General features: G+C 42.1%; 1 protein-coding gene across 10 annotated transcripts in view; it reads left to right on the top strand.

Moving 5' to 3' along the window:
* The window catches only part of als2a (alsin Rho guanine nucleotide exchange factor ALS2 a), a 53,153-nt gene extending 26,395 nt beyond the window's left edge, over nucleotides 1–26,758 (top strand). For 2 of the 10 annotated variants that reach the window (XM_056755440.1, XM_056755446.1), the window contains 13 exons: nucleotides 9,731–9,842; nucleotides 9,948–10,025; nucleotides 10,114–10,241; nucleotides 10,326–10,508; nucleotides 10,580–10,697; nucleotides 10,898–11,055; nucleotides 11,283–11,399; nucleotides 21,589–21,765; nucleotides 24,013–24,058; nucleotides 24,192–24,253; nucleotides 24,334–24,483; nucleotides 24,649–24,745; nucleotides 25,284–26,758. In XM_056755440.1, coding sequence (XP_056611418.1) covers nucleotides 9,731–9,842; nucleotides 9,948–10,025; nucleotides 10,114–10,241; nucleotides 10,326–10,508; nucleotides 10,580–10,697; nucleotides 10,898–11,055; nucleotides 11,283–11,399; nucleotides 21,589–21,765; nucleotides 24,013–24,058; nucleotides 24,192–24,253; nucleotides 24,334–24,483; nucleotides 24,649–24,745; nucleotides 25,284–25,322 — 1,465 coding nt within the window. In that variant the 3' untranslated portion in view covers nucleotides 25,323–26,758. The other 8 variants (XM_056755443.1, XM_056755441.1, XR_008907354.1 and 5 more) reach the window with 8 other exon arrangements.
* The last annotated feature ends 990 nt before the right edge of the window (nucleotides 26,759–27,748 follow it).

Below are 27,748 nucleotides of genomic sequence, written 5' to 3' on the forward strand. Positions count from 1 at the left end.
CAGAATTCAATCGAATATCATTAATTATCTTTATGGCACTGTCTCTGTGCTATGATGCTGACGGAAACCAGACTGATAATTGTCCAGGTAGCCATTTGAGTTCAAGAATTTGGTCAGCTGATTGAAGACAACCTTTTCAATGATTTTGCCTATAAAAGGAAGATTTGATATTGGTCTGTAGTTAGACAGTAAGGTTTTGTCTAGATTGCCCTTTTTTAGAAGAGGTTTGACAACTGCATTTTTAAGGGACTCTGGGAAAGTTCCTGAGAGCAGTGAGGTATTAACTATTTTTAGGAGATCTGCTTCCAAACAGTTAAACACTCTTTTGAAAAAGGATGTGGGAAGTGTGTCAAGGCTGCAAGTTGACGCCTTAAGATGCTGTACCGTTTCCTCCAGGGTTTTGAGATCAATTGTCTGAAATTTAGACAAGTTACTAATTTCTTATGAACTGAAGTCAGACTGACCTGACTGCCGCATGGAGCTTTGCTGATTTCCATTTTGATATTACTGATCTTTTGAAGGAAAAAAGTTGCAAACTCATTGCATTTGTCATCAGACAGCATTTCCCTCGGAACTTGACTAGGGGGATTGTTAGTCTCTCTACAGTTGCAAAAAGGGTGCGACTGTTATTTATTTTGCAGTTTATATTGTTAGAGAAAAAAATCTGTCTAGCTTTGCCTAAGTCAACATTGAATACATGCAGACTGTCTTTATAGATGTTATAGTGAACTTCAAGTTTGGTTTTTCGCCACATACGCTCAGCTTTTCTGCATGTTCTTTTCATGCTTACTGCTGATGTGTTTCTCCAGGGTGCTTTACGCCTGCCAGTTATCGCCTTTACCGGAGCAATGGCATGGCATCTATTTTCAGTGGCAGGACTGATTGATATATCACAGAAAATACAGAAATGATCAGACAGTACCACATCTCTAATAATAGTGGATGAAATGTTTAGCCCTTTGCTAATGAGAAGATCCAGAGTGTGTCCACGATTGTGTGTGGGACCGCGCACATGCTGGATCAGATCAAAAGTGTTTAAAACATTTAAAAGTTAATTTGCAGGGTTGTTTTCTGTCGTGTCTACATGAATATTAAAATCTCCAGCAATAACAAAGCAGTCAAATTCTGAGTAAATTGCTGATAGCAGTTCTGAAAAATCATCAACAAAGACTGGAGAGTATTTGGGAGGTCTGTAAATTATTGTAAACAGATTGCGTGGTGTACCTTTTAGAGCAATACTCAAGTATTCAAAGGACAGGTAGTCACCAAGTAAAACTTGCTTACAGTCAAAGAGATCTTCAAATAGAGCAGCTATTCCTCCACCTCTCCTTACAGCTCTGCAAACATTTATAAAAGTAAAATTTGGGGGGGGGGCAGATTCATTTAGGATGGTAGCACTACATCTATCATCTAACCAAGTTTCATTTAGAAACATGAAGTCCAGTTTGTTACTGGTGATGAGGTCATTTACCAAAAAGGATTTGTTTTTTAGTGAACAGATGTTTAAAAGTGCTAATTGAATAGTAACTGTTTTTAGTTTTTTACCCCTGTATTTCTCAGGGTGATGTCTAAAAGGTATTAGATTAGGTAGCCTTTCCATAAGACTGGAAAGGGCATTAGTTTTCCGTTCACTTATCAGGACAGATATAGGGAAAACTAAAGGAACACTGGGTTCCCACTTGTTCTGTAAATATTTGAGATTGTTGCTGTTATCATAGCAGGGACCCAATTCATATCAGTTACCAGTGCTCTTTGCAGTCTTGTTTAGTCCATCTCCAGCAGATGGGGGTTTGTGTGATCCCTGGCGTTGTGGCAGAGGCCGGAGAGCTCTTTCAGAGGGAACAGGTTGGCCAGGTTGACCCAGAGGCTTTGGTGGTTGTGGGGGCCGTCGCTTTTTAGTTGAAACGTGAGGACTCGCGACAATAGAGTTGGATAGTTTTGTTCCAGCAAATACTAGTTCCTCCATTTTCTCTGAAAAGCTCAAAAGAGATGATGTAGTAGAGAGGGAGAGAGTGTGTAGGGCTACCCAAGATCTCTCCTCTCAGATTTTGCATCTGGCTCCCTCTATGACGCGAGTCCAAGATTTCCTTGACCAATAAGTTGGCCGTCCCTCTACCTCTAGGGGTGGGGGAGGTTCCTAGTTCAAGAAAAAAGGTCGGTCTCAGCAATGACACATGAATGGATGGTGAAATGCATTAATTTGCAGGAAGCTCGAGACAGAATGTGACAGGACTAATTTGGCGTATGATTCTGAATGGCCCAACATACCTTGGGTTGAGCTTCTTGCAGGGTAGTTTCAGCTTCAGGTCCCGTGTGGAGAGCCAAACTTTCTGACCTGACTGATAGTTGGGGTGGGGACATCTCTGACGATCTGCTTGAATGCGTTAAGCCCTGATAGCCCTCTGTAGTCTCGCATGAGCGCTGTCCCATGCTTGTTCGCTGCAATATATTTACATTTACATTTAGGCATTTGGCAGACACTTTTATCCAAAGCGACTTACATTGCTTTATCCTATACATTTTACATAGGTATTTGCAATCCCCTGGGATCGAAATGGCAATGCATCCAATCATCCACCACAGGCGCTGTAGAGGGGTCACCCAACCAAGGGAACATTGGGGGCTGATAGACCAGTACACATTGGAAGGGAGTGAGTCCAGTAGATGCATGAATCAGTGAGTTCTGTGCGTATTCTGCCAAGGGGAAGAAAGTCTGTCCACCTCTGTTGTCCACGACTACAGTTTGACCTTAAACATCTACCTATTTCTTTGTTTAGTCGTTCCACTTGTCCATTGGCTTGAGGATGGTTTTCAGAAGATCCTGAGATCCTTGATCCGATACGATGTCCTCCGGTAAACCATAAATTGAACAACGAACACTTCTTGGAATAAGGCATTAGCAGTTTCCATTGCACTGGGTACTCCTTTCATGGGAATGAGCCTGCATAACTTTGAGAACTGATCAATGACGATAGAGATAGTAGAATATCCATTGGAGTTTCAGTGGGTTCAATTTTCGTGAGAGGTGAGTTCAGTTTTCGTGAGAAAAAGGTGCATGGGTGTAATTTACCAGGGTTACTATGGCGTTGTGAGAGTACCGCACCAATTCCACAATTTCGATGCGTCTACCTCCACCACAAATGGCAATTGGGTTCTGGATGCTGAAGGATGGGGCTGTAGTGAGTCTCTATTTGAGGGAATCGAAAGCCCTTTGTGCAAGCTCTGGCCAGTTTAACTTGGATGGTTTACCCTTGAGTAGAGAGGTCAATGAAGAAGCTGTGGTACTGTAATTATGTATGAAGCACCTGTAAAAAATGAGCAAATCCTAGAAACCGTTGTAAGTCCTTTATAGGGGAGGTTTTAGGCCACTTTGTTACTGCCTTGACCTTGGACTTGTCCGTTTCTACTCCCTTGTGACTAACAATGTATCCTAGGAAGGAGGTCTGGGTAGGATGAAACTCATATTTTCGCCCTTTACGTACAATTGATGTTCCCGTAAACCTGATAGTACTGCCCTGACATCCTTGGTGTTGTGTAATTTCTTGAGGGTAGACGAGAATGTCATCAGTGTAGGCAATTACACACCTGTTAAGAAGATCTCTGAAGATTTCATTTATGAACGCTTGGAACACCACTGGGGCATTAGCTAGTCCAAAGGGCATGACACGGTATTCATAATGTCCTCATGTGGTGATAAACGCCGTTTTCCACTCATCCCCTTTCTCTCATATTAAGTTGTACGCACTCCTTAGAACTAGCTTTGCGTAGATACGTGCTTCTCGTAATTGTTCCAGGGCTGGCGGGACAAGGAGAAAAGGATAAGGGTACTTGACCATGATCATGTTCAGGCCCCTTTAGTCGATGCACGGACGAAGGCCTCCATCTTTCTTCTCCACAAAGAAAAACCCCGCGGCCGCTGGGGGTTGAAGTTCTTGATATTGTAGCGATTTTAGCTGCATGTTAAAATAAGGATGAGTTTAACACATCAAAATAAGATTCTCCACCAGATCTATCAAGATCACATAAATGAAATGAGTTATTTAAAACGTCAATTTCAGTTAAGTAATTAGTTTAGCTCAAAGGAAAATAAGTATAATAATTGTCATTACACATACATATTTTACAATTCTGATTAGCAGTATAGTGATAAAAATCCTTTATGTATTTGTCCAGCAAATGCATTGATGATTTATACACTAAAGTTATCTCATGACCATAAGTAACGTGACTTTACCAAACAGAATTAAGAGCAGAGGTAGCATTGATCGAAACACAGTTTAAGGGACCCGTTTGTGAGCGTGAACACAGAGAACCCATCACAAATGCCTTTATGGTTTTTATTAAACTCTACTCTACATGATAAACATAATGACAACAAACAAAAACATGAAACACATCCGCGCTAGGAAGCAGAGAGAGATAGAGATGGAGAGAGGGAGAGTGAGAATGAGAGAGTGAGAGGACATGTCTGCTGTAACAAAATTCAAGTAGGGAAGGAGTCGGGAACCGGAAGACATTTTAAACATTTAATAAAGTAATATAACAGCCGGCGGCCCCTCACGGACGACCGCCGGCGAACAAAACATAAACATAAATACAAATACAACCATAACACAAGTTCGGGCCCGGTCCTCTCTCTTCGACGGTCCGGTCGCTCGTTCCTTTTATATGCTCCCAATCTCCTACGGGATTCGAGCCCGGTGTGCGCACAGCTGGCGCTCATTCACAATTACTCACCGGACTCGAACCACGGTCTTGCCCCGCCTACTCTACTACATCCGCAAAACAGGAAAATTATGAACATTATTGCTGAAGAGTGTTACCTATGAGGTCGTTCTGTGACTTAGGCTTTTCGATTCATCAGCATATTTACCAAGAATTTTACTGATATTCAGACAGGTTCAGTCTCTGATATGAAGAAAAACTAAACCACATAAGTTAAGAGAAAGAGACGTGATAAACATAAAAACACATGTCATTGAAGGTGTTTGGGTGTTAATCCCAAACACCTTAAAGAGTGCAATCTGATTGTTCTGATCAAAGTTTAAATTCAATTAAGTTGGTTTAATTAAAAGTTAAGTATTATCAAATACAATTCTAATTGCAAGGGAGAGAATGTCAGAAAACCTGATTCAAATAAAGAAAAATCAAATCATCAAAACAAAAACGGAATAATATTAATTATCATTAAAGTTTTTATATAATAACAAATAATATATATTCTCAAAAACAGTAAACGTTAAAATAGCAGAACAATAAAATCATAAAATCAAACAAAAGAAGAGACTTCACACCTAGCGTTGGCCAAACAAAAGGGAAAAGTCAGGCAGAGATGAGACAGGAGAAGTGTTAAAACACTTTAAGACAAATGGACCTCTAGTGTTAGTAGAAAGTTATATGTCTTCTGCCGGACTTCCGGTTCCACAATTCTGTGTGGAATTACACTTGCGTTTACGCGCAATTTCTATGGCGACGAGTGTAATTTGATCGCGTGTCTAATGGCTCGTGTCAGTTTACTGAACACGGGTACATCGCTTATCAACCTACACAAACAATAAACACACAATTGTTTTACACTATAACTGACTAACGGGATTTCTTTGCCGTCCTGAAAGTTATTTGTGTACTTGGTCAGGATTCTTCGCCGACCGTAACATAAAAACAAAAAACACAACTTGATCAAGATTTTTGTTAAACTCCCCCTTAAATAGTAAAACTGACCCGGAGTTATATACTAATAAAATCCGCTGGGTAAAGCGATTGGGAGGAACATTATCAGTCAGCTACACTGATTGTTCACCCCATGGAGGGCAATAGCTTAGTTCATTAGCAGTGGAATACACATCAGTAACACCTAGCTATGCATTAACAATAAGGCCTTTGGTAAGACGAGGGAGGAACATCGCTCGCTCTGTCTTCTTGGCGCTAAAAGAGGATTTCTTCACTCAATTTAGGACGGTAAAATAATAATAATATAGTGCGCTACAAAGAGATTTTTTCGTCTTTATATTGTCACTAAATCTTTGACAGAGGTTGAGGTTTTCTCTGCGAGAAGCTCAAGAGTCTGCCAAGGACAGGTGGGTGGGTCCACACCTACATTCATACATATCAAAGTGCCATTTAAAAGAGTATTCGGTTTCAATGAACACACATAGAAACACACATGAATAGTCACTGAGTTCTGCTCACAAAACAAGGTTTAAAACTGCCCCCGCATTCCCTCCACCAATTTATGTAGCGATTTTAGCTCCATGATAAAATAAGGATGAGTTTAACTCACAAAATATGATTCTCCACCAGATCTATCAAGATAAAATCCATGAAATGAGTTATGTAAAATGTCAATTTCAGTCAAGGAATTAGTTTAGCTCAAAGGAAAATAAGTATAATAATCGTCTTTACACATACATATTTTACAATTCTGATTAGCAGTATAGTGATAAAACTCCTATATGTATTCGTCCAGCAAATGCATTGATGATTTATACACTAACATTATCTCATGACCATAAGTAACGTGACTTTACCAAACAGAATTAAGAGGTAGCATAGATCGACAAACAGTTTAAGGGACCCGTTTGTGAGCGTGAACACAGAGAACCCAACACAAATTCCTTTATAGTTTTTATTAAACTCTACTCTACATGGTAACATAAATGACGATTGCATTAACACAAACAAATACATAAGACATGAAACACAAACACACTAGGAAGCGCAGAGAGAATGAGAATGAGAGAGAGAGAGGGGTCATGGCCGCGATGCAGGTAAAACATGTCTGAAAACCAATAAAATCATCTTTAACAAAGAGGCACGCTCTTAAGGCAGCTACTCTATATTTAAACGGGTACTTGCAATCTCGGTGTTGGACCAATATCCGTATGCGCGTGGATGAAATTCTTGAATGGTTTCAGAATGCAGTCCTGTTGAAACGCTGAGTTTAGGTTCTGAGTCCGAAGTTCCATGGCCTAATAGGACTCCCTAGAGTGGAGCCCCAAGTCGGGGTGTTCGTTGGATTGTCCTCCGCGTCTTTTTTTCTTTTCTTTCCCTTCCAATTCCTAATCCCAAAAGGCTTTCCAAAGTGGATCGGTGATGGTGTATTTAAATGCATACATGCCCTGCCCCCAGGTGGTCTGCGGTCCAATGCCATGACTGTGATAAGTGGGCCAGAAAAAGTTCCTTTGTTTCTCATAGCGCCGCATTTGCATAGCTCTGACAGTATGGTCAGTTTGCATTTAATACCTAAACTTAGTTATGGACAAAGTATGATGCATGCTATGTTTTTATAACAAAGCTCATCATATAGGGAATTCAAAGATGTGTAGTTACATATGAAACATGCAAGTCTTTCAGCTGTGAATCATCCTAACGTATGAATACATCAAATGAACCCTAATTCAAAACTGGTATATCTAACAGTAACAGACTATTTAAAATGGCACGAGCGCCAACACACAACCTAGACATTTAGATACATTTACAGAAAAGGATATTTTAAATCACATAAGTTCCTATTTGTCAGAGAAGTTTCTCTGGTTAGCCTCAGATGTTAAGTTAGAGATGAGACAGAGACCTATCACCAATGTTTTGAACCCTATGAGTCGTAAATATCCTACAGAGAAACCAAAGGGTTATCACACTCTTAGTGAGAGTTCAAAACCTAAAACCAGAACTCTGGAGCCAGGTTTGCTATGGTCTTTTGATGATAGTATCTAGAAACCAGGAGGGAGTGAGGGGGTTTATGGCTTTCCTCTTAATGATCCAGTCACTAGACCGGTATCCCTCCTCCCCTTTGTTGCTAAAACTCTAGAACATGTTGTATGTAACCAGGTCTCATCCTTTCTCACCCAGAACAACCTCCTGGACAGCAACCAGTCTGGTTTCAAGAGCGGTCATTCCACTGAGGCTGCGCTGCTCTCTGTCATTGAAGCCCTGAGACTGGAAAGAGCTTCCTCTAACTCATCTGTTCGTATCCTACTGAATCCATCTGCCGCCTTTGACACCGTTAACCATCACATCCTCCTGTCCACTCTCAAGGCTATGGGTGTCTCTGGAATGGTACTACAATGGTTCAGGTCTTACCTCTCAGGTAGGTCATTTAGAGTGTCCTGGAAAGGTGAGATGTCTGATTCCCAACATCTCGACACAGGTGTGCCTCAGAGCTCAGTGCTTGGTTGCTATTCTCTGTATACATGACATCCCTAGGCTCTGTCATTCGAAAACATGGCTTTTCCTATCATTGCTATGCGGATGATACACAACTCTACCTGTCTTTTCGGCCTGAAGATCCGACTGTTTCTGCATGCATCTCAGCTTGCCTAGCCGACATCTCGCTCTGGATGAATGGCCATCACCCGCAGCTGAACTTTACAAAAACAGAACTGCTTGTAATCCATGCCGACACAAAAACTCATCACAACCTCTCCATTCAACTGGACTCATCAACCATCACATCTTCCAGAAAGGCTGAACCTGGGAATGGTGATCGATGATCATCTTAACTTCACAGATCAAGTTGCCAACACCGCTCGGTCCTGTAGGTTCATCCACAATATTAGGAAAATTAGAACCTTCCTATCAGAGCATGGTAGTACAAGCTCTTGTCCTGTCCAGACTGGACTACTGCAATGCGCTAGTTGGTGGACTTCCAGCTTGCACAACCAACCCTCTACAGATGATCCAGAATGCCGCAGCAAGAGTTATCTTTAATTAATTTATTCATAAAGCTACATTGGCACCCTATAGTCGTTCGCATCAATCAGAGTCAGATCCCTACGCTCTGCAAACGAACAACGTCTTTTGGTGCCATACAAAAAGGTAAAAAATCTCTCTCTCGTACCTTCTCCGGATCAGTTCCAAGTGAGGAATAATCTGCACGCTGCTACCAGATCTGCAGATTCTGTAGCCATCTTTAAGAATCGTCTGAAAACACATCTTTTCCGTCAACACCTGACTGATCAGTTCTGACTTCTATTATTTCTCTACTCTTTATTAAAAAAAAATAGCTAACTTGGCTCTGTATACTGTGTTAGGTTATATGAGACCAGTCTTCTTTTTTGATTGCACTTTTTGATTGTTTTTTGTTGTCCTTATACTGTCCTAATTGCTTCCATTGTTACCCCACCTTTAAGTCGCTTTGGATAGAAGCATCTGCTAAATGACTAGATGTAAATGTAAATCTTAACTAATTGAGCCTTTTTCAAATTAGTAAGATCGCGTGAACTAAAGCCAATCATTATGAAACACATTAAAGCATGACTGATTAGTGCAGTTCATTCAAGTCGGGTTTTGAACCTTAATTCCCACCTTTCTAAGAGTCTTTTCTGAAACAACCTTCGGGTGTCCTAGTCAGTTGGTTCCCGTCTTGACATTGTGAAGATTCTTTGTGTTTATTCAAGCCATTTCTTTCTCCTGTTTTGCCCCCTCGTGGGAAGTGCCATGTTTAAGAGTTTATTGTAAAATTATTTTGGGGTTTTCTGTAGCTTCATAACATTTTAGGTTTTTGCACCCTGCTCTCTGTGAGTGGGTTCTCTGTCAGTTACACGACAAATCAGAATCAGAGCAAAAGAAACAAAGAAAACAATAACAGTGTGTAATTATCTTTGGTTGCTGTTATAAAAGTGATTTTTTTTCCAGAATGAATTAGATTTTTATGTGCATACATAAAACAAGAAACAATCAATTTATTTGAATGGAAGATGTTTGTTACAGCTCTTATATGTCTCTCCAGGGGAGAGAAATACATGGGAATATGGCTTGATGACCAGCGTCATGGAGATGGGCTTGTTATCACTCAGTTTGGATTGTATTATGAGGGAAGCTTTTGTAATAACAAGATGATGGTACGTTCAACACATTCAAGGAAGAATAATAGACGTATCATAATATCATTATTTTCTAGCTATTTGCTGTAATGAGGCTCTTTCCAATTTTCCTGTTTCATACAGGGCAATGGGACTCTACTTTGTGATGATGACACAGTCTTTAAGGGCGAGTTTTCAGATGACTGGACTCTATGTGGAAAGGTGTAATTTTGTTAGTTTCCCAAGACAAAAATTCTGTGCACTCAGTTTGTGCTTTATATTTATTTTCTGTGGTTTTATGGACACATAGGGTGTTCTGTCTATCCCAAACGGTGACTCTTTGGATGGGACCTTTGATGGCCGCTGGGGAACCGGATTGAGAGTGGCTGGAATTTTTACAAAGCCCTTTGAAACATTGAGGACAGAAACCATTTCACTGTAAGTGTGTCTACGACAAATCCTTATATTAAAGCCCTATTCTGTTAATGAAATGTTTAACAATTCTACAATCTATCTGTCTAGCGTGGATGGTTGTCACTCAGTTCCTGCGGAGGAAAAGTGGAATGCTTTGTTTGAGGAATGCTGGTCTCGACTGGGTTGTGAAAAGGCATTAAAAAACTTGACTCCAGGTCAGGGAGTATTTGAGAAAGCTTGGGAGAACATTGCGATCTCCCTCACTGCCAGACGTAGACAACAGAAAGATCGGTATGTGTACACGAAAGTAAATGTGAGTTATGCATGAAGACATTTTCAGTAACCTGTGTATGTGTTTGTAGTCCGGAGGAACTGAGACGATCTCAGAATAAGATGCTGGAGACTCTTGAGGTGATTCCTAAACATTTGGGACCTGTTACTGCAGACTCCTACAACAACATCCGCCGTTATCTCATGAAGGTTAGGCTCTTTTTTGGCACAAAAGCAACAATGTTTCTCATAATTGAAAAAAGGGTACGGTGGCTCCAGAAAGTACTTGGATAGAGAATGGTTATGTAAATCAGTGTTTCTTTATTTCAATAATTTATTCTAAAACAAAGACAAATATACATGTTGGCGTATCTTACAGTATGTGTTTGAATACTTTTGTGTATCATCAGGCCTGTGACACCCCTTTGCATCCTTTGGGCTGGTTGATGGAGACCCTTGTCACCGTGTACAGGATGACCTATGTTGGTGTGGGCTCCAGTAGACGTCTCTTACAGCAAGCAGTGGACGAGCTTCATTCATTTCTGACACGCATATTCAAGTTAGTGAGGTTAGACATCCGTGTTCTCATAAACCCCAGTCGATCATCAATGTTCATAGCAAGCTAAATTCCTTTGGTTGAACCTTCTTTCATTTCTACTACTGTGTTATTACAGCATAAAATGATATCCTGTGTCATCCATACACTTCATTATAGTCTCAGGAATCACTGTGAGCTATTTGTCAAGTTTATCGATGGTTTTATAATTGGCTTACAAGTATCAATGTCTGCCTCAGGTTTCTGTTTCCTGCTCTCCCAGAGGATGGTGGTTTTATTCTGGATTCCTCAAGCTCTTCAGATGAGTTCACAGACAGTCTTAACAGCAGTACACACTCAGAAACTCCCCAGCAGGGGTAAGACAGCATCACTATGAGTGAACTGTTCTAGATTCTTTGATATATTGTATAAACATGTTATATAATGCATACATTATGTTAAATTGTGCTAAAGACGTTTCAGAGGCAACAAACTAGACAAACGTTATGTAGCCCAAACTTAAGAGACATCAGTTTCACTCACCACATGTGGTTCATGTCCGGTAACTTTTAGCGCTGGGACACCTCTATATATCAGTTTCAAACGATCTCCAAATCCAGAATTATATCCTCCGTTTATATAACATTCATCACCCAAATGCATTCATACAAACACCTGAACTTCGCAAGCGTATACTCTCTCTCCTGCACACAAGTGAAAGTGACATCTGCGCATGCTCCTTCTCCTGCTCTCATTGCTACCGTGTGGGTGTGCCACATGCTTTTCAGGGAGAATTTCCCAAAAAGGGACTAAGAAAATTTGTTCCAAACAGTTTTATATGTTTGAAAAAAACGTTCCGAAACCTACACGATCTCTGGGGGAATGTATCGAGCACAGAAATACTACGTAATATGCCCAACTCGTTTTTTGACAAGTTGACCATGTTAAGCATGAGAAGACAGCTCGTTTAACATTGTAAAGAAGTCAGAGTGCATGAAACACTGTTGCAGGGTCGCTTAAATAATTAAATGTGTCGATCGTGATGAATTCTTATTGCAACCGATGTCAACACGACAGATTGCTTCTTCGATCAGATGGCTTTGTGTTGTTTCCAGGTGGCCCGTTAATGAACACAATATGCATGTCTTCTGGAATTTCTGTAAAATTCAACCAATCAGATGACGACTTTGAGTGTGACTTTGGTAGAACTTTGGTAGACCTTCGCAAAGCAGTTGTGCGGTTTAAATTGAATTTATTACAATTCATTTATAATAAAATACTAAAATGCATGTGCATAAATTAAATCTAAAATAAATTGTTATATTATAATTAGGGGTGCCCCTGACTCAAGATTTTCCATAGTCGACTAGAAGTCCTTCATTTCTGCAATAAGTTGAATAATCACACATTTATGATATTAACATAATTACTTGCGTATATATACGTGGAAAAGAATAGTCTAAGTTTACTGGCTGAGAAAATATCAGATACTTACACATTACAGAGAATATAAATATTTAAAATATAAATTAAGTTCTTAAACGGACACCTACTGTAAATGACAGGAAAAATTTATCATTATCATGTGTTGGAAAAACAGCAAGCAAGAGTGCCTGTACATTTAAATAATTATTCACTGGAGTGGAATTATTCAATTATTCACAGAAGTTGGTTCGTTTTACTCATGGCTTAGTTTATTATCAATGACCACTCCCAAGATAGCCCATCGCAACCAAACAGATTATTTTAGCAACCGTCTTGCCAGACCTACATCTTTGCAGAAGAATACCATAGAGACACAGTGGTTGGTTTGTTTTGCTCATGGATAAGTGTAATATAATATGACAGGTGACAAGCCACCTCCATAGCAAACAAACGTATTAGTTTAGCAACTGTTTAGCAAGACCTATATCTCTGCAGTAGAACATCGTAGAGGCACAGGGGCTTGGTTCGTTTCACTTGTGGCTTAGTGTGTTATCAATTGGCAGGTGCCATGCCCAACCCATAACAAATAAACAAGCTAACTTAGCAACCATTGAGCTATACCTATATCTATGCAATAGAACATTAAAGAGACACTGGGGTTGTTTCGATTGACTTGTGGTTTAGTGTGTTATTAATTGGCAGGTGCCATTCCACGCCCATAGCAGCCAAACAGGTAAGCTTAGCAACCATTTAGCAAGATCTTTATCTCTGCAACAGAACATCATAGAGAAATGAGAATTGGTTCATTTCACTCGTCCCTTCGGTATTATCAGTTTTACACGTGTTTTTGCATATGAGTGTAAGCATGCGTAGTCTGTATTAAACGTTACTGACCCTTTCTTTCATACTTCTTGGTGTGGGAGAGTGTCCTCCGTTGTGGACATGTTAGGGTGCGAAACCTGAGCCTAGTCGGCAACGGCAAAGGTGCTTAAGAGGCCTTAAACTGCTCGAACCCGATGATTGCTGCTTGCAGCTATATATTTTTTTGTGATTAACAGACCAATGAAAACGTATTCGAACAACCTTCCTTCACATCCACTAGCATTAAGTCGACTATTTGGGGGCAGCCCTAATTATAACCAATGCAACTACATGCAACAGATGCAAGTGGAACAGCATCAGCGTTCTTTCATAGTATTGTGCATACTCTGTGCCATTGTACTGTAACTGTTAATGTGGAGAATCGGCCATCCAATGCACAAAGAAATAACCAAAATGGTTCCAGATGCCATGAGTTTAAACTTTATTTGCTCAAGCAAGCAAACTGAGATATTCTGAATTCATCTGAAGTGATCTAACAAATACAAACCGGACTCCATACTTTGTACAGAAATCTCAAGTTGTTTTTCAAATTGTACACCAATCAGGTTTCACACGGTATCATCTTTTTGTTAGCCCGTCACCTTCTTGTCTGTCTTTCGCTCTCCACAGTTATGTTTCCGGCTTACCTTATTAGGTGTTAACCAAGGTATGAGGTATGTTCTCTTTCTGTCGGTCTCTCGACGTTGTGTCGAACCGACAGATGGGGTTCATGAAATTGACGAATTAAATGTGCATGCCAGACCCGCCCCCGGATATTCGGGTATAAAAGGGAGACAGCGTGCTGGATTCATTCACCTTTTGTTCTTCGGGGCCTTAACACATGATCGACTTTGAGACTTAAAACTCTACGCTAAATTACTCCCGGAATCTTAAGATATGGTGAAGTGGACTGTCCCTTCCTGCAGCGACTTCCCCTGGGCGTATCAGTAGATCTGAGCTACGCGTCGGTTCGCGTGCGGCAGGATCTATTTGCTGCCCAAACACTGAGTTTAAAACACGCAGTAACATACAAAAACAACACACAACGGGATTTATTTGCCGTCGTACAATTAACTTGATCCAGGTTTTTTAAAACACTTCCCTTTTAATAGTCGTCATCTATTGTTTAACTGCAAAGCATCCCGTAAAGTACAGTACAAAAACAATATCCTTCCTCCTTGCCTACGAGGAAACAAAAACCACGCATTAGCTAGCTAGGCTAATGGTTCAACTTCGGGAAGCGGTGTATATTTAGTTGAACACTCATTGGAAAATGCATCAATGGCTTTTAAATCAATCTAAAATACACAAAATTTGTCCGTATACATGAAACAGGGAGGAAATCTGCTCCTCTATTTCCTTCGCGCTAACAGAGGATTTCTTCGTTCAGATTAGGGCGGTCAACAATATCATGACTCACTACAAAAGGTTTCTTCGTTTTATAGGGTCAAATTTGAAATAGCAGTTAGCTCTACCATAATTAACAGTAACTGGGGTTCCCTTTCTGTCGGTCTCTCGACGTTGTGTCGAGAACGACATATGGGGTTTGCCCTTGAGAACCAATCAACTCTGACTACTGTAGAAAAGGCCAATGAAATTTGGCGAATGAAATTTGCATGCCGGGCTCCGCCCCCGGATATCCGGTATAAAAGGAAGCCGGCTTGCAGAATTCATTTACCTTTTGTTCTGCAGAGCCTTCGCTCATGACTACGAACAGAACGAATTCTATGAATTCTTCTACATTGCCGGATCTACGACGTGTAGCAGCGGATCGTCCCTACCTGCAGCGACCTTTCCCTGGGCGTCTCGGCAGGTGTTAGAGATCTTATCTAAAAGTCCTTTTCAGGACTGACTGAGCATTCTCCAGCGCGGCTGTTCTCTTTGGTGCGGCAGGGAATGGACACGATCGCTGCATTAGGTGTGTGGGCGTCCAGCACACTGAAGCAGTGTTCGTTGACAGCGTTCGCAGTGCGGGCAGATTGTCATTCAGAAGTTGTGGTCACGGGTGGCTGTCTTCCTACGGGCACCCCGATTCGCTTTTCTGAACGTTCCCCAACTGGCGGTGGCATACCGTCCGGATTCTCATGCACACACATCGAGAACATCATGTCCCGCTGTTCTCTTGGGTGCGGCAGGGGATTGAAACGATCGCTGCATTAGGTGTGTGGGCGTCCAGCACACTGAAGCAGCGTTCGTTGACACATCTGCGCGCACTGCGGGCAGATTGTCATTTAGAAGTTGCGGTCACGGGTGGCTGTCTTCCTACGGGAATCAGCCACCATTTCGTCTGCTACTCGGGCTGTGACATCGGTGGCTACGGTTTTGGCTGCCCCACCATCGAGGGAAGTAAGGGAGGTGGAGCTGGATTTACTGGAGCGGTCCATGAGTGGAGCGCTCCAAGTTTTACACAGCTCCTCATGCACCTCCGGAAACCCGGGTAGCATGAATGACATCATTTCTGCTTCCTCCTAACTCAACCACTGGGGGTGGAGCTCGGATTCATCTCATCTCATCTACGTCACACATCGTTCCCGAATCCAGACAGTATGCCACCGCCGATTGGGGAACGTTCAGAAGAGCGAATCAGGGTGCGATCGGCCCGTGAGCACATAGCTGGCGGGTTTACGTTTGCAGAGTTCCCCATATCACTAACGCTGCTAACGTGGGTGGTCATAGGGGGATGTCATGAATGCATGAATTAATTTCTCTGCATCTGACAGTGACAGCATATGACGTAATTTGGATATATTCTTAAAATGGAAAAATGCAATTTCACAGGTGTTGGCGACATGGCTTTCAAATGACAGAGTACTGTCGAATACGACGGCAAGATTCTTAGCTGATGACGAGCATTTTATGGGGCATCCGTCAATCGTTAAGCAGTATTCTTGGTTGTTACGCATAGAAGTTTTGGGTCCAGTAAGTAACACTTCTGTTTTGTCCGAGTTTTGTAGTAAAAAATTGTTACTCATCCACATTTTTAAGTCAACTATGCAATCCTTTATTCGATGGAACTGCTGGGTTTCATGAGGCTTCGAGGAAATATAAAGTTGAGTATCATCAGCATAACAGTGAAAGCTAATTCCGTGTCGCTTTATTATATCTCCTAGAGGTAGCATGTATAATGCGAAGAGCAGAGGCCCCAAGACTGAGCCCTGTGGGACACCGTACTGGACTTGTGATTTGCGGGACACCTCATTGTTTATTGCTACAAATTGAAAACGGTCGGATAAATAAGACTCAAACCATTTCAATGCTATTCCGTTAATGCCGACGTAATTTCCCGACGTAACTATTTACAATAGTCTATGTAGAAGTATGCTGTGGTCAATGGTGTCAAATGCAGCACTGAGGTCTAGCAGCACCAATAATGAAATACAGCCATGGTCAGACGCTAAAAGCAGATCATTTGTAACTTTGATCAAAGCAGTCTCTACTGTGACATGCTCGAAATCCAGGCTGGAATTCATCATTAATGTCATTCCTTTGGAGGAAGGAGCATAATTGAGTTAAAACTACTTTTTCCAGAACTTTAGATATAAAAGGTAAATTCGATATAGGCCTGTAATTCCCTAGTTCTTTAGGCTCAAACACGTATCGTCTTCTGCTGCAGTCGTGAGAGGCTCTCAGGCTCTTCAGAACAAGAGGTAAATGAATGCTGCACGCCGGCTTCCTTTTATACCGGATATCTGGGGGCGGAGCCCGGCATGCAAATTTCATTCGCCAAATTTCATTGGCCTTTTCTATAGTAGCCAGAGTTGATTGGTTCTCAACGGCGAACCCCATCTGTCGTTCTCGACACAACGTCTCGTTCCCTTCATCAGGGAACTGAGGTACACAAATGAAAGTGAAACTGGGCTCTTGCACACAAACAACGTTTAAAACTGCCTGCGATTTCTCCACCAATTATGTAGTGTATTTTGGGGAAAACTATGAATTTGATCACAGTCAAATACGGATAATTAATGATGATAAACTACACCTATTTTATACACCTCATCGGATTCAGCAGACCTAATAAATAGCGACAAACTAAATGCACTCGTCCAGCGAGTGATCAGCAGATCGTATATCAAATCTACGAAATATTAATTTCCTGGCCTTGGAAACATAACACTCTTACTGTAGTACAGTACAACTCCAGAAATGATAGCGAAATCAAGCAGTTTAAGTGATGTTAATATATGATAAATAAACACAGCAACAATTCGAGCGTGCAGACAAATGCAGGTTTATTGACCACACTAAAGGGAAAACAAACCGACTAACTAAGAAATAACAAATGCTAACAAACAAACATGAAACGTAAAAGCAGTAAAGAAATAGACAAAGCAAAGAGTGGCAGTATTACAAACAACTATTCACATCTGCATGAACCATCGAGGACAGTCTCCTTAGTTAAAAGGGGTTACAGCTTAAACGCACCTATTTAGGAAATAGTTGATACTTGCATCGGTTTTCTTTGAGTGTGCTTGGAGAAGTTTTTGTGCCCATGGAAAAGTGTTCTCAGAGTCCTAATGGTTTCAAAGCAAGCAGGTGAGTCCGTCTACTTCTTTCTTAGAGCCGAGATTGGCTGACGAAGGTTGGATGAAGTTAGCCGAAGTAATTTGCAGAAAGGAAAAACTGTCTCCGAAGAGAGAGACAGGTCTCAGGAGGTGTTCTTGAACTGAAACGCCCGAACACACGGAAGAGCATCGATTGCTCCGTTCACGGATGTTTTAAGCCTGGGGGTTTCTTGCCCCCCAAAGTGAGCGATCCAATGCGATGAGATGATTTTAGGCGCGAAATCAAGTTTCTTTGTTTCGCTTATTAGCTCATTTGCATTTAGGATCACTTAGGAGTTTGGCGCTGTAAAACTCTAAGAATGACATAAAATGAGTATGGTATAAAACACATTACTGTGCTCTACACCATCTTTTAAGCAATGAAGAGAGAAACATTTAAATATAAAACATGCCAGGATTATAAGTACATTGACCTGAAGTTTGTACAAGAATGAAAATATAAGCAGAATACAACTAAACACACATGCTTTTGAAGTTATAGGCGAGGCCGAATAACATGGGGACAAACATACAATGCGGAGATATATATCTATTTAGACCATTCTTTTTGTGATCAAGGAAAAAGACAGACAATATCAAGAGGAGATGAAAACATAGGCCACATTCCTTTATGCCAAATGGTCCATCGTTGGAGACGCACCCCATCCTCCCCGTTGGGACTTCTATGAAGTCCCAAGGGAGGTGTTAGAAACTATCCTGACCAAATGATGGATGCTTAGGAGAGGGCAGTTGGATCAGACTTGCTAGCCGGTTAAACTCCTTCTGAGAGGTCAGGGTGTTTAACGATGCCTAAAATGGTCACCTTTGGTCTGGCCAGATCCTACACCGCTTTGATGCTCCCTGTCCGAGGCCCCCCTCAGCACGGATTCTCTAGTGCACAGCTGGCCATGGGACAAGCAAAAGTACACCTTCCCCCCCGGCTATATGCCTATAAGTGGTGCCTCTTCTCATTCTCTAAGAGAAGACCCGCAGAGTTGCTCGATCTGGAACGTGCTGGCCTTCCAGAGACTCGGGAGTAATCTCTCCCCTTCCATGCCGAAGGTGTATGTAGCCCCCATTGCCGCTCATCACGACCAAGTTGCTGGGAAGTCTCTAGGACACCACAACCTGATCATTAGCACTCCCCACCTGGGAGGAAGACCCAACCCCATCCGTGTTGTGTCCAGTACGTGCATTGCACCTCTACTTGTACTGCACACAGATCTTTATGAACTCTAAGCAGCTCTTAGGGGAGGGCTGTCTCAAAACAAAGATTGGCGCACTGGATCATGGACGCGTCACTACGGTGTACCGGTCCCAAGGTGCCCGTGCCCACAGGTAATGAGAGCTCACTCCACTGACACTGGCTAAGGGTGCCTCTCTGGCAGACATCTGCAGAGCTGCAGGTTCAGCTATACCCAACACCTTCGTGAGGTTCTACAGTCTCTGTTAAAACCGGTTTAGCTCAAGTCTTGCAGGGCATAAGGTAAGACCAGTGGCCAGTAGAGCGTATGCCTGCGAAAACACCTTTCCCCCTTCTTGGTGGGTCAGCGTGATATTTTCACCTCGATTCTTCCCCCACTGGGTGAAGAACAGGAATTCTATCCTTCACTTAGCACCTTCTGCAGGCGGACTGGGCAGAGCAGCCCTGCCCCCTTAGGCCGGGTACCAGCTGAGTTATCTACCGCATAGCTCTAACCGGACCTAGTGCTCAAGATGTAGTTTCCCCCAATTAGGGCAGTTCTGTCAGATTTATCCTCATGATTGGTTTCCACCTTGACAACCCATGACCTTCCTTAGGCTGACATCCACCTTGCGGTGAACTCATTCAGTCCACACATTCTTCCCATGAGATCTCCCCTAAATAGGGATGCCATGTTGGTATCTCCACTAAACTCCTTCCTACGGCAGGAAGTGGTCTCTGTAGCACATCCCCCATTCGAGGAAGTAGCGCTTATCCAGTCATGTTTCAGTCACCACCCTCCTTGATTCTAGGTCAGCTGTCAACTTCATCTTTGCCAGCATTTGTCATAAATTACAACTCCAGAAAAGACTCAACCACAACTGGGAAACCCCTCGGCCTAGCATATGTCTGATACTGTGTGGGTCCATTTAAGTATGACATTTAAGTACCGCGAGAGCAATTCAACTGCAGATTGCTCGGTACGGATTTGAATCGCTCTCGCGGTACTTTAATGCGATATGCCAAACAATCTGTGCAGCCCTACATTAAGTTGAACGCGTCTGTTCCTGAAGTCACTGATTAGCCTCATCAGGTGTTTTATCAGAGTTGGGGATAAACTCTGCAGGAAAATGGATCTCGCGGGCCATAGTTGAGAACCACTGAAGTACACTGACCACATGGACTTGGAATATCTGGGATGCCAATACACTCAACCCTTGTCAGGTTTGGTGGGCCCGGCAATAGACAAGATTATATCCTCGACCCCAACCCCAATTTAAACAAAGTTAAAGACAGCTGGCAGCCCCTCACGGACAACTGCCGGCGAATAAAATGGTTTCTGGGTACATTTCCCCTGGGGGTATGTAGCGACGAGACAACAGATACTGGAGCTCGGAGGACGGCTCGACTGTCCTCCCCCTGGTGGCCGGTGGTGGCTCCTCCTTTAGCCGGCAGTGGCGAGTTCTGCGCCCCCTGCTCCTCCCCCTTGGGCGGACGGACGCAGGCTCCGACCTCTGGTGGATGGTGGCAACTCCCCCACTCCCGCTTGGAGGATAGCCACCCCACCTCGACCCAGGAGCGCGGCAACAAAGGTCGCCATCCAACCGAAACTTTGGCGGCCAACAATGGCTCATCTTCTTCTCCAGAACCACCGCACTCTGCGGCGAGGAGTCTTCTACAGCATGTCTCTCCTTCCTCATGGGTTTCAGCACCAATGTTATAATGTTCAATTATAAAGGAAGGAAAGAGGCAGCCCCTCACGGACGACTTCTTTCTGCGAAGGCTAGCAAACCACTCCAGCTGGTTCAGAATGCAGAAGCATGCCTCGTCTTCCAACAGCCCAAAGGGGCTCATGTGAGACCCCTTTCATCTCTCTCCACTGGCTACCGGTTGAAGCCCTTATCAGATTCATTTCACTAATGCTTGCCTACAGGATTATCACTGGATCTGCACCTGCATACTTTCACGCACTCCTACACCCCATGAAGATCCCTGCGTTCAGCAAACCAGTGGCGTCTTGTATTGCATTCTCATAAGGGCAGTTAATCCCTTTCCCGCTCATTCTCCTTTCTGGTGGAACACTTTCTAACTCAGTTCGGTCAACCACCAAGTCTCACAACATTCAAAAAAACTACTTAAAACCCATCTCTTCTCAGAACGCATGACAGACAAAAAAAAACACTAACTTTCTCTCTTCTGCTCAACAGGTAGTGGTCTAGCTTTTGTTGAAACCCGCAACTTATTAAAAGCACCTATTGTATTATTGCTCCTGTATGACATATAACTTATTGCTATTATCCTAAGTCTCTTTGCATAAAAGCGTCTGGTAAATGACTAAATGTAAATTAAACGTAATGTTACTAGTTAGTTTCAAGGGAAATAATGTTCAAATAATGTTATTTTTTGTTTGACAAATAACCCTGTGTATGTGTCTAGTCTCGAAACCCCGCAAAAAATGTAAAGTTTTGGATTTCTTTTGCTTTAACGCATGAAAAGTCTCTTTATAGCTGTCACATGAGTTTATTCAATTAAACAGAAGTGTTTGTGCTGTAGTTTAATAGTGAGCAGCTCAAATCTGCTGCTGCCTGTGCTTCTGCCGAGGCTTTACCCGCCTCTCTTCACCCTCTACACCCTGGAGAAAGAGAGAGAGGAAGAAGTCTACTGGAGCTGTGTGTTACGACTCAACAAACAGCCTGATCTCGCTCTCCTAGCCTTCCTTGGAGTACAGCAGTAAGTGACAAAAGTAACATGCACAACCATATTGTGTAGTGATAGAAGTTAGAAGTGAGAAGACAACTTAAACTGCAGTCACACTAGACTTTCAGAATCTCAGATTTTCAAAGAGCTCTGTGTGTATGGGCAGCAACCATAGCAAACATTGATAAAAATGCAGGGTAAATTTCATTTATTCACTATTATTCAAAATTGAATTGTCAGGAGCATTTCCTCCAACTGAAAAAGTCAAGCCGAGTTATATTGATCTACTGTTTGTCATGCGTAATCATGTGATATGAATTTGTAGGTCTTGAACTTTTGAATTCATTGAGATATGAACATTATTATTATTATTTTTTTATGTATAATGTTTTATAACATTATTTCCCTTTCTGTCGGTCTCTCAACATTGTTACGAGACAGAATGGGGTTTGAACTTGAAAACCTATCATTTCTGTGTTGTGAAGTAGGCGAGACGAGACCGTGAGTCGATAATGAGCGTCAGCTGTACGCGCACCGGTCTCGTATCACGGAGGAGATCGGGAACATAAGAGGACGAGCGACCGGACCATCAATGAGAGAGGCCTGGATTTTATTTGTGGTTTGTGTTATTCGCCGGCAGTCGTCCAAGTTTGGGCAGCGTGGATGAAGGGGGTCCGCCAGTGGCTGCCCGAAGTGGTGGTTCTGGAGAAGAGGAGGAGCCATCGTGGACCACCAAAGCTTCGGTGGGACGGCGATCTTTGCTGCCACACTCTTGGGTCGAGGTGGGGTGGCTATAGTCCAAGCGGGAGCGGGGGAGTCACCACTGTCCGCCAATGGCCGGGGCCTGCGTCCGTCCGCCCAAGGGGGAGGACCAGGGGACGGGGCACTCGCCGCCGACTTCCCGCAAATGGAGGAGCCACTGCCGGCCACCAGGGGGGGACACTCGAGTCGTCCACTGAGCGCCCAGGGCCACCGCAGGTCACTGCGAAGGAGAGTAAATTGGTTGAGGACCAAGTGGCAGCATGTCGGGGATACGGACTATAATTTTTTTTTCTCTCTTTCCGGTCGCTCTGAGGGCTCCTGTCTCCGTTCTCTCGTCTCGTCGGTGCATACCCCCAGGGGAAAGGTACACCGAGACTGGGCGACCCCCCCCCCCCCCGAGGGAGGGGAAGTGAGCAAGCACAGTCTCGGGGGTACCCCCGGCCTGTGAGGGGCGATGGGGTTATGTAGTGAAGTAGGCGGGACGAGACCGTCAGTCGAGGCAGGTGAGTGAGTGATAATGAGGTTTAGCTGTGCGTATCACAGAGGAGATCGGGAGCATAAGAGGACGAGCGACCGGACCGTTGATGACTGAGGACCAGGCCTGGATTTTAGTTGTGGTGTGTGTTATTCACCGTTATTCACTGTCTTTTTACTTTGTTGTTATTTTATTAAATGTTTTAATATTTGCCGGTTCCTCTCTCCTTGCTTCTTTTTATTAAACCTTATTACACTCTCATTGTACCTTTTGATAATCTTGGAGAATGGCATGCCAGTCTCTGGCTGTGCATACGGGTATAAAAGGAATATGCTTGTGGGCTGTGTTCTTTTTGGAGCCACAACATCGCCTGTGTCCCATTCCGCGGCGGCTGCCAAGACGTCTGCAGCGGCTTTTCATGTCTCAATTCTCCCTCGGCACCGTTTCTATGGTTTGCCATCGAGGTTCCAGCACACCAGAACAAGCTACTGCCCTTTGGTCTGGCCCTGTCTCCCTGTGCTTTTACCAAAGCCATAGAGGCTGCTCTCCTCAGGGAGCAGGGCGTGCATATTCTCAACTATCTCAACGACTGGCTCAGGTTTATCCATATGAGAGCACTTCAGCATTCTCCACAGAGGGTGATCTGCCGAGAGAGCGCATCGGCTGTCTGGTTGAGGTTGCCCGCAGGGATTCCACCAGCTGTTGACTCCAGCGGAGGAGGCGTCAGGCGAGTTGCAACAACTGTCGTGAGCATTGTCCAGCTCATTTGGGGCCAAAAGGTGAATGAATGTGCAAGCCATCTTTCTTTTATACCCGTATGCACAAGGTGAAGACTGGCATGCCATGCCATTCACCAAGTTTATTGGCCTTTTAAAACAACAATCAGAGATGATACGTTCTCAAGTTCAAACCCCATTCTGTCTCGATGCAATGTCTCGTTCCCTACATCCGTAACAGAGACGATATATTTTTTAATCATTTATAGGATATTTGTAGAATATAGATTTTGGCACAATTTACAGATAAATATGTTTGTTTTTCAGACGGTTTTGGCCAGTTTCTATGTCTGTATTGGGAGAGACAAAAGAGGTGACAAGTTGACAATTAAATTTATTCTTTATTTAGGCAAGAAAGGGTTAATAAGGAGCCTAATAATCTGTAATAGCGGTAATAGTAAGTTGTAAAACATGTTAATTTTAGTCATGTTAATGTTTATTTACAGGTTTTACCGAGTACTAAAGATGCTTGCTTTGCAGTTGCTGTTGAAACCCTGCAACAGATCAGGTAAAGAAAGTTCTGTCCACAAGTGTTAAACATCTTGTTACCACCCTCATATATTTCCATGTTTGTCTTTGATTCAACAGCACAGCGTTCACTCCCTTGGATAAGTTACAAGTGCTCCAGCTGACCTTTGAGGAGGTTACACAAGATGTGCAGGCTCTGCTCGGCCAGGAGTTTTTTTGGTGCATGGATGACCTCTTTCCAATCTTCCTCTTTGTGGTGCTCCGCGCGCGGTAGATTCCCAAACTTTAGGAAGCTGCCTTCCTAAGCTTTACAGCAATGTTATTTATAAAAGCGCATTCAGTCGTTACAGTCCTGTGTTCAATTTTGTATCAAATTCACAAATCTGCGATAGTTTTGCAGTTTCTCTTGGTACCTAAATAACCTTTTGTGTCTAGGATCAGAAATCTGGGCTCTGAAGTATGTCTGATAGAAGACCTGACAGACTGCAGTCTACAACTGGGACAACTCGGATTCATGCTGACCACTCTCAAAGTAAGTCATATGAGCTATTATAACACACCATCAGTCTCACCCGTGGGTGCAAGAAACATCATCAGTAATTCAAAATAAAGATGAGAATGAAAACTTTTATATACTTTTGTTACAAAAAAACGTGACTTACATTACAAGTGGATGTCAGGGACAAAATAAAATGTCTAAATAAAATGACCTTCAGCTAACGGAAACGACGTGCTATCCTGAGTGACTGAGGGAGAGACAGAGAGAGAGAGCTGCGGACACAGTCAGCAACACAATACATCTGTATGTGTGTAGGGGAGGGGCACTGTGACTAGCCTATCACAGAACGCAGACACAGTCAGCTACCCAATGAGGATTTTTATTCAATCCGAGCACAGATATTGACTCGTATTACTCGTATGATACTCGTACTCTGCAAAAGTGCTTCATCTTGTTTCAGCCGAGTATCCGGCTCAACTCTACTCGCTATTTACTCTTATAAAACTAGTTTTAGCTGTGTTTTATTTGGAATAATGAAATATTAAATTAATATTTTTCTGTCTGTCTGCAGGCCTGCTACAACCAGATTCAACTTGAGAAAACTATATAAGAGTATTTGTTCAATGCAGCTTTCCCAGTTTACACCACACTAACAGCCATATAAATAGACACGGATAGCAGGTCAAGCCAGCAGGTGTTTTCCAGACATTCCACACACCTCTCCCGAAATAACTATGCTACAGATATTGATTTCATTACTTTATACATGTGATACTACTACACAGTGATGTTTTCATAAGAAGAATCTTTTAGAAAAATTAAAATTTAAAAAGACCTTATGAACTGCAAAGATATATCATAACAGGGTCCAGTTGCATAAACATATCCGCTAACTTAAGACTGTGTCTTAAAGCGGCCCTGACACACACGGTTTCTGCCAGCCTCATATTAATCTTGAGTATCTATAGAGTATTATTGCGTACTTCGTATCTTCGAAGAGTATTAAGATTGATCACTTTTATAAAAGATATATACAGCTCTACGATTATTTCCAAAATCACATGGGGCGTGTGGGGGGAGGGGGAGGCTGAACTAAAGCACATTGCCAACAAAACACAGACATTGGTTTCACTCAAAGGATGCGGTTCATGTCCGGCATCTTTTAGCGCTGGGACTTCTCCGTAGATCGTTTTCAAACGATCTCCAAATCCAGCGTTATATCCACCATTTATATAACATTCATCACCCAAATGCAGTGAACAAACAAACACCTGAACTTCTGCAAAAGAGAATTTTACATACAGTATTTTTGTAGTGCATTTCATTTTGAATTAACGTTGTCTGAAAACCGGCCTTTAGCAATAAGGGAATAAAATATCTTATTCATATTATTTTTTTGAATGGCAAGGAAATGTGTTAAGCAATAAGATCTTATTCATTTCATAAAGGTCTTTAGAATTCCTTAAAAGCATGGTCAGACAGGTGAGAGATTATGTGTAAGTGTTGTACATGATTATACTGTATGTAATTAAGTATTTCTATTGAACTGATTAACATGCACTGAAAGCGTTTTGCCTATTTTGTTTTTTAACCGAGGTGTTTGGTATAGTAGTACACAAATATATATTTTTAATGACCGATGCTGATATCTAGAGAGAATGAAGGCCAATATATGTTGATATAATCATAATACAATATCATTTTGACAAATAAGGCATACACTTAATTCTACTAAACAAAGACAACTAAAATAAACAAAGAACAATGTCTATAATCTCAGATTGGAAAAAAATTAGTTATCCGCCTTTCAATATCTACATCTTTCAGAAAGCTGGTTAAAAAGGCATGAGTTATAACAATAATAAAGATAGCACCTTTGTTGCTAAATGTAAAACTGATGGTTTATTTTTATTCTAGAAAGGTTGATGGTTTCTAAATTACTTGCACTATAATTCTTTACAATATTTGCAAATTATTAGGAACACATTTTTTGAACAGTTTTCTGTCAGACTGCTGTAATTTGAATAAATGTTGCATCAATGCGAATAGCTCTTGTTATGTTTTTATTTCTTACCCTTTCTTCTGATGTATGTATCAATTAGATTAAATATGAGATTAGAGAGATTGCATGAGTTTTTCTGATTTGAAAAAGCAGCTACACTGGCTCTATAATTAAAGGGGGTTAACCACTGTGAGACTTGTTTTAGTTCAGATGTATTGACACAAGCAATCCAGGTCATGGGTTTGACTTTCAGGAAACACACAATCTTAGGAAATGATTTGCATAAAAGGGGTCATATGACATGGCTACAACTAATATTATTATTTGTTTTAGATGTAGTTTGTATACACGGTTTTAGTTTAAAAAACGATGTATTTTACCCATACCGTGCATGTTTGTATCTCCTCTTGCCCCTGCCTCAATCTTAACATGCAGATTTTTTACAAAGCTCATGTGAAAGCGAAGTGTGCTATCATTGGCCAGTTAACCAGTACATAGTGAATGGTCGAATACCATTCTACGTAGTGACATGTAAGGCCTCCTTTGGGCCTATCTCACATTTGGGCGTTCTAAGTCCAATCCTACCACGAACCGACATAGAATTGTGGGGGTGTGGTGACACAAGGTGTTTTCAGGCAGGTCTCGGTGAGCATTCGCTTTTATATCTAGATCTTTTGTTCCACAACTAAATTTTTTGCAATTTTACGTGTCAAATACATGAATGGGCATATTATAACACACCAAAGACACAGAAAAATATGTATTCGTGCCATATGACCCCTTCAACCTCTCATGATGTCGCGTGATGTCCTTGCTTTGACTGTTAGTACTGTTCTATAAAAATGACTTTGTTTAGTAAATCAGTATACATGTCATGTTTAATAGTTGAAACCTTGTATATTTTTTATACATCAATTATATCCCTTCTGACAGTGTCAGTGTGTTTATCTTTGTCTGTTGAGTTACTGTTAGTGTTGTTGTCTATGTAATATGCAGGTATACACCGTATACCAACTAGAAATGATCAAGGATTT

This window comes from Triplophysa dalaica, chromosome 8 (genome assembly GCF_015846415.1).
Source record: "Triplophysa dalaica isolate WHDGS20190420 chromosome 8, ASM1584641v1, whole genome shotgun sequence".
Classification (NCBI taxonomy): domain Eukaryota; kingdom Metazoa; phylum Chordata; class Actinopteri; order Cypriniformes; family Nemacheilidae; genus Triplophysa; species Triplophysa dalaica.